Raw genomic sequence first — 8,250 nt, 5'->3', positions numbered from 1 at the left:
CGATATTTCGTTGTGCGATTCATTTCTGCTAGAAACCCGCTCTGCCAATTTCGCAGATGGCAACATATCGTTCTTGTCGGACAAGATTTCGATTTATCAACGAAAAAGCAGCAATAATCTCAGCTGAAGTAGTGAACTTCACTGTGTATCAACAAAATCTAAGTGTAAACTGATCCGTGGAACCACTAACTACGTCATTCGAGCCAAATTCGTGTCCAGTCTCCAGACCCACTGTTTTGTCTTACCGAGGGCACTTTAGGCGGCAAAAAGTCCGATTTCTCTCTCTTTGACATTATTCTTTTTTTAACTTTTCGGAAAGTAGACATAATAAGCTACCAAAAAAAGCAAAAAAATTTTTTACTTCATAGGCACTTTAAGTGGCTCATAGTAACAAGGGGGAAACAAAGCATTCATAGGGAGGCCGTTTACTGGAAAGGTTCACTTATTGAACGGGAAACGCTTAACTGAATTTCGGTAGATTGGAGACCGGTAGCTTCTAAGCTCCAGGTATATTTAGTGCATTTGATTTTCCATACAAGTCTGTACAAGCCATTTTACTCGAATTATTTCATCACATTAAGAGCTCACTAGTTGACACAAGAAACGACAAATGTGAACTTTTGACCATTTGAGAGTAATCTTTATTTTCTTTTAGAAGCCCCATATTCACATTGAGTACAAAACTTGACGTTAATACATTTTGGTATAAAAAGTATAATTATGATTTTAAAAGCAAATATAAGCTGCTATTGATCGATTAAAATACTGGAGGGGTCGTTTCCACGTTGTTCGTGTGTAGTTTAGATAATATATTTACATGTCTTGTGTACCACAAAATTCTCAGAAATATAATTACAAAAAAGGAAATTATTTCAGGAAACGAAGTGTTAAAAGGGACAGGTCACGCTAGATCAGACTATTCTGACAAACAAACTTGTATTAAAATCGGGTGAAAACCTTGAAATAACGGCTTTAGACGATATAACTATGGAAGTTCTAGCTAGCCACACACAAAACTGTGGTGTAGAAGGGGCAACAATTGAAACGAATTGCCTCAAAGTGCGGTCTGCAGTTCTTAGAAACTCTCTCCCTATTGTTGAGCCTGATTTTCACCAGCGACACGAGTACATTAAACGCAAGTACAAGAGGCCATACAGACAGTGAAAATGGTAAGGCGGAAAAAGATGAAAACATATTGATCTTGGTACTAGTGCGTTTTTTTCTCAGCGCTTGTGGAGGCTGACTCGTCCCCAGTCGTACTCGGTCACGCTATGTGGTGATGATACTTCCTTCCCATCATTCCCTGCGAACTACTTTCCTCATGAACTCATACTAGGGACGAGTAAGTTGTGGCAGGAATTCTGTTCTTGAGCTTACGCTGACGTCGCTAGTGAAAACCAGGAATTTTTGTAACTGGCAGTCCGCTTCACAAGACACCCGCATAGCAGTTGTAGCTCGTGATTAAAGAGACTTCAAGAAAAAAATGTAGAACAGACCTCTAACGTCACCTTGCCTTTTAAATCGAGAAAAAACCTGTAAAAATAACTTTTCTCGAATTTGGCTTATAGCCAGTTCCAAACGCACTTTATAACGTATTTCTTTACAACCCAGGAACAAGCTTCATTACAAGAAATGAGTCCAGCAGATAGCAGACGCACTGTGTCCGTGTGTAGTTAATTATTTCAAGATATTGTGGCACAATAAGTGAAAACGACGAACTCATTGGCCAAAAAAGCGAGCTGCCCTTCTTTCGTTACAATAAGAACCAACCTTGAAAACATTTCTACATGTTCAACTGTTCAATTAGTTTACATACTTTTTTTTAACATTGCATGTAATTATATATGAAATATTTCAACTTACGAAATAAACCATGCAGAATCTTCCTATTTGGACACTGCCTGTGATCCGCCTTCTTACATTTCGTTTCAAATTTCCTTCGGCTTTACAATTTTCTGCCAAGCTTTTACATATCTAAAACCTCTACGTTAATTTACCCATTAATAAGAGCCCGTTTATTATTTTTTTCTATGGAAGTCTTAACGGAGCTATGTCACGGTATTTTAGGTCATTTTTTCTGATTAGCTATAAATTGAAGGAAACCTCAAAATATAACAGTTTTCTAACACAGAAAACACCAAAGTAGTAACAAAAACCAAAAAATAAACAAAGACGGCTTCGACTGACCAAGATTAAGATGGATTACGAACGGGAATTTTGAAAAATGAAAATGCCAATTTTGCGTTGTGTGTGACATAGCTTCTTTAATTGAGTGCCTCTATTGACCCCTAACCTTTGTATGTCTGTGGGGCTCCAGGTTTACAACCTTTACTGACCTCTAAGTTTTATGCCTGTATTACTTTAACGGCCAGGTTCACCATTACTTAGCGACTGTTTCACATGTGCGCGTTAGAAACGAAGTGACAAATGACCAACGATACGCGCAGCGCCAAGTTGGTTATCACGTCTCGTTTCTAACAAGCGCGAATGAAATAATTGTTATAATAAATACTTCACTAATTCGCTTCAGTATAACTTCATTGAGTTTTAAATTACACGCAATTTGCGTGCGTTTTATCGTTGAGCAATGCTTAAAAAAATGCAAAGTTATGAAACCGAGCTCAGAACCAATCAAGTTTACCGACGTACAATAGCTACACGGATGGGGAGGAAGAGAAATTACAGTGTAACTGTCGGAGATGGTGTTTAAATACTCTTACACCATAACGAAAGTTTGCAGCTTTTTCTCCAACAATAATTGTGGTGCTTCAAAAGCTTTAGGATCCTCCTTGAAACCTCGTATAAAATTTAAAACAAGCGTTACTGAATAGGATAAGCCTAAAATTTTAGCCATTTTGTTTTTACAATTTTTGGTGTAAACCAACCAGAAAGCTAGAAATGCTGACGAATAACAGGTTAGCTATTGTTCGACGAGCCAATCACGGCTCGTTGAAAGACCAGCCGCAATATCTGACCTTTATTAATTTAAATAAAATTATTAACAATGATAAATTAAATCGATTTGCTTGTGCAAAATTATGCACAAGCAAAAAATAATATCTGGAGGAAAAAAAATTATTCCATTTCCCGCTACTCAAAAGGCTTATTTGAAAAATAGCATCCAATTTAAACAAATATTTAACGCTGTCTACCTCGCATATTCGACTTAAACTAGTCCAGGGCTAGTCCAGTGACAGTCCCTTTCCTTCCCGCGCCTTATATAGGGGTCCACCCCAGGCGCCTGGGTTCAACCACTGTATAGGGTGCGGAAGGCAGAGTGCAGGGACTGGACCATTTTGTGGCAAGATGAGATTCTTACAAGACAGACAACTGGTGTCATTTTCCGAATAGTCCTTCGGCACTCCCTCCTGTGCTATGATAATTTAATAGCATCACATCTTCGGAAAATCCTCGAGTTACCTTCGGCTTTCACGAAGATCGACGCCTTGAGTACGAGATCATCTTTTATAAGCAACACGATCTCACCATGCTGGATCTCTTGACGACTGTTCTTCTGGTCACGTGCAAGGAGTGGGAATGGGGAACAGGCTCCCCGCGCGTCCCTAGCGCGGTTGCACAGCAGATTCCGATCTGATCAATAGGCGTGAAGCCGTCATCTGTTACCGGAAGTCTCATCATGAACACTCCCACGGCGGCGTTTTGGTTTTCCATTGGTTGGATAGCAATCGCAGAGGGTGGTTTCTGCACCAAAAAAAAAAAAAAATCGAGCAATGAGTGCAAAAGTTAAGTACCAAAAACCTACTTATAGTACAACAACATTAAAAATTCCATTTGAATCATCTCACTGAAACTCATTTGTCTTAGCGACCCCTAGATTAAACTCCACAGCATTTTGGAGAAAATTAAAGTCAAACCTCGTAAAAATGTTTAAAACGCGCGCCATTTTGTTTTAAACTGGCGTAAAACTCCCGTTTTAACTGAAATGTAGATTATTTCAAATCCATTTTCTCTCGCGGGGTCAGCTTGGGAGCTAAAGATTTGGTGGGTTTTTGTTTGCTGTACTCAAACTGTTACCATGCTACGAGATCTCTGTGGTAACTTTTTTTTGCCTGTATTGCTCGAATGTTCGGCAGAGACCATCGTAACTGAGCCTTTGGTTTTCACTATTTATAAATACTGCTCCCGTAAATTCTCGCGTTTGATTGGTTAAAGTCAGAACAATTTATCGCAAATTGTTCCGCTTGCCGAACAATTTACATTTAATTATATCGCACAGAGTTTCGCGCCAACAACGCGGCTGCACCACTATCACAACTCGTTTTCAGTCTGCTTCAGTCGCGGCTTTCTTTCTGAAGAATCGTGAAAGATCGATATAAAAACCATTAACGTTGAACGCCCTAATCGACAAATTTAATCTAACAGAAATGAAGGTCCAAGTACCGGTAGGCAATAAGGTAAGATTTATTAAAGCTCACTTTATAAATCGACTTTCAAATAAGCAAAGCTACGACTAAGGGACGCAAAGCACATTTTAACTCGCGTAAACACAAAAGGAAATCGGTCTTTTTTTAAACGGTTAGCTTGCTTTAAATAAAATACTGTAAATTCTTCTTCCTTTATCAAAACTACCTTAGATTTCTTTACTTGTTTCTGATCTGAGAAAGCCAGACAGACTTTAGCAAACGGTCGGCTGGCCATCAGTTTCATCTCTTCAACACGTTGCTGCCAATGAAAAAAACAACACAACCAGTTTGTTAACAAAGCAAACGATAAAAAAAGATGTATGATATTACGCCGCAGCAGTGGCCTAAGCGATTTTCAGCAGATTTGTTTTACGTTTTTTGAAACCGTCTTAAATTACGCCTTACAGATCAAAGATCCAAGCCAGAAAAGTAAGTTGAAAAAGAACAGAAAAGTAAACCAGCGTGCATGTCTTGTTTTAATCGAGAAAGAGTTGTTAAGAGATTGGCCACTCAAACAACTATGTATGTCTGTATGTATGTATGACAAGTTGAGGACAATACAATGTACTAAGGACTTATCACAAGAACCACAGGTAGCCCAAGCTCGATGAACGCCAGCACAGAGCTGCGCAACAGTCGAAACTCGAAATACAAGGACTTTCAAAAGGAGAAACAGTCGAAAATACGAGCGAGTTTTCTATAAAAACGAGGGCTATTAAAGTAATGGAACTTAAAACCACCTTAATAGTAACAAACGACTGAAGTGAAGTACGATACATTTAATTCAAAATTCGTTTGTATAATTTCGTTGAGGTTAAAAAAATTCAAGTTTCTTCCAATATAAATCCTTATATTTCAACTGTGGCGTAACTCGATGCCAAGCATTGTACGGACGCCCTTCGACCTTGGGCTACCTGTGTATGACCATGATGTTGATAAACATAACAATAAAAAAATAACAAAGCATCTTAGAAAAGGGGTTTCACTTGACATGTATTGAGATTAATATTTTGCGTCTTTTTTGGCATCTTTCTTGTGCGTCAGTAATTTTAATTAAATATACTACATGTATGATGTCGCGGAAATTTAGTGTAATAAGAACTAAGAAACGTTTACCTACTGCGTTTTATAAGAAAATTAATATCGTAAAACCACCTTACCCTTGCCATGACGTAGTTTGAATATCTAACTTTGATCTTCCATGCCAAAGCCACTACGAACAAAAGCGAGAAAAAACACCTGCAAGGAACAAAGACAAAAAAACATTTCAATCAAACTAGTTCAACAAAAATGTACGCATATATTAGCTTTTTAACTTTCTAAGGTCTGTTTCGTGTCCAAGGTTTATCTCCGAAAACTGAGCTCAATGTCAACATATTTCGGTCAGTTAGAGAAACTACCTTTATTTTTTTAAGCTTTTTTTCGCGGGAACATAATTTCACATCGCGAAAATGGCGAAAATTCCGGCAAAACAAAACAAAACAAGATAGATGATGCAAGCTTTCGGAAGATATCGGGCCGCTCTTGATTGGTTAGTTAAAACATAGTTAATAGATTAACTATGATTAAAATCGGTAGCTTTTCGCGCATCTCTACGAGTATTTGCCGAGAATGATGTCGTATCCACCGAATACAGTTCAATGTTACGGCTCATGCTGTCCTGACAAACCATGAAAGCCAAAAAAATTTTTACTAAGAGAATGTGAATATTTATAAGTGACCCAAGAATCGTACAATCGCCACGCCGGCAATTCACTTAAACTGAGTATTTGGTTCTTGACCGATCGTGTGCCAGGCCCGCATTTTATAAGCCTTCAGATGAAAAGAATTCAATCTGAGACCTTTTCTCTAAATGCTGATAAGCTTGAGACACAAAGATCCTGCGACATTCTTACGAACGTCCTCCATTTTGCAAACTTCTCATACCCAGAAGAAGTGCACGCACAGCACAGAATAATTAATTTAAAATGGCGGCAAAATGGTAGGACGAAGAATCTTTGAGGCGTTTTGCTTGTGTTCACAAGAACCCCAAAAGATCACAGGAATGCCACCAGATTGGTAAGCGTTCTTCTTCGTCGTGCGCAAAAGTGTTGGTCTTTTAATACACGTATTCTAAAGTGGTCTTGCATAATGCTATTTAAACTTAACTGAAAAAGAAATAGAAATCTGCTGCTCCATGTTAGCTAACACAGACGGATGCAAGCAGCCAACAAAGTTTTGAACAATGCAAAAGTATAAGTATTTGAAAACGCTTTGAAATTCTTGTGTTGGGTTGCTGCTTTAATCACGAGGGCCATTTTCCAGTTCATAAATACAGTTTTTAACAAGAAGCCACACGGGAAGAAAATTGAAGGATTGTTACATTAAAAGCAAGTGTTATTTAAGAGTTGTACTTACGCAAAAAACGTGATGAAAAAGTTGAGGATCAGGAACTGCTTCTGGATAAAAGAAATCTGCGAAAAAAATTCCAAGAGAAAATGGTTTTGTTTGTCTGATGTAATGATCCGGGTAAGATTAAGGTAAGTCTCTACAAACCTAGTGGTCAGAACTGCTGGACTTTTTAATTCCCGATTGCTACCCCCTTCTCCTCCAGGATGGGATATGCTACTCCATCGCAAGTTCCCCTCAGAGGTTTCAATAGAAGCCGGCAACCGGCGAATTTCGCCGCCTACTTTCCAAATCATCTCCGCCTACTTTCTAAGACCTTCTAACATAAACTAACATTAAATTTCATTCGAGTTCCTTGAGTTTCTCGAGTCACACAATTTCTCACCTGTTAAATATGAAATATGGAATAAAAAGAAAACGCTTTCTTTGCTGTGTCCATTTTTTTTTTGCCGTGCGGGTCCACATAAATCTGCATAAATCGCTCACACTGCATCCTCCGCATCTTCTGCGCATTTTTGCGCATAAAACTGAAAAATTGCTCCATATAAGCGACAAAGTAGCTCTTTACTATCCTCACAAACAAAAATAACAAGGAGACTGATCATCTTGAAAAAGTTTTTCCTCTCAAAACAGCGACGAAAACCACGCTTTTCGTCCGTGAATAATTTTAAACCCCCAGGCGTTTCATGTGTCTTTTGGCGATGGGCCTGGATACTAGTGCCTGGTTACTAAGCTACGAACGCTTTCACGAACACAGCGCAAAATCAGGTGAAAAATTTGATGTAAAAACAGTGATGAACGAAGAAATACCTGTCAACGAATGGCAGAAAAAGATCAAAAATGTTAAAGTTGGCAGAAATGATATTTATTCTATAAAGTTCTAAAATTCTGGGTAAGACTGAAGTGTTTCCCGTTTATGTGTTTATAGTACATCCTGCACATCAATCGGAAAGGAATCAACTTTAGCTTTATATTGATTGTTGAAATTTCTTCATAATCCAGCATTTTTTCACAATCAACTGGGCATTTTCCGCCAGGTTTTATTTTTTTTTTCTCAAAATCATGCTTGAAATTTAGAGGTGCGGCTTATCTACGCGTGCGGCTTATACACGAGTTTTTACGGTATATAATGAAAAATTCCCAAGATTCAGTATTCTATGGGTGACGTAATCCTTTTATTGAAATTAAACTTCACCTGAAAAACTCAAAATAGTTGTCACTAATGCTGTTGTTACTTAATCAATAATTAGTACTGAAATGGATGCCAGAATGCAGGAAATGGCATTTCCGGGCCTCTAGATTTAAAAATTCTCTCGGGGGGCATGCCCCCAAACCCCCCTAGGGGGGAGGGGCCTTACGGCCCCCTCCTTGTCACAGCCGCCTACTATGAAAGGGTCAGCCGCCTACTTCAAAACTTATTGAAACCCCTGTCCCCTCC

At 38.6% G+C, this 8,250-nt stretch overlaps 1 protein-coding gene across 1 annotated transcript; it reads right to left on the bottom strand.

Moving 5' to 3' along the window:
- Positions 1-618: 618 nt before the first annotated feature.
- On the bottom strand, positions 619-6,877 carry LOC144641218 (putative protein tag-53; the record flags this gene model as incomplete). The annotated part of the gene is made up of 4 exons (XM_078500253.1): positions 619-3,702; positions 4,591-4,683; positions 5,585-5,663; positions 6,822-6,877. Coding segments are annotated over 4 exons (465 nt in total), but the record flags the coding sequence as incomplete, so codon positions are not given.
- Positions 6,878-8,250: the final 1,373 nt, after the last annotated feature.

This window comes from Oculina patagonica, unplaced genomic scaffold (assembly GCF_052425735.1).
Source record: "Oculina patagonica isolate OP01 unplaced genomic scaffold, crgOcupat unplaced766, whole genome shotgun sequence".
In the NCBI taxonomy this organism is placed as follows: domain Eukaryota; kingdom Metazoa; phylum Cnidaria; class Anthozoa; order Scleractinia; family Oculinidae; genus Oculina; species Oculina patagonica.
The sequence above is the reverse complement of the archived record's forward strand: the minus strand, read 5'-3'. Positions and strand labels throughout refer to the sequence as shown.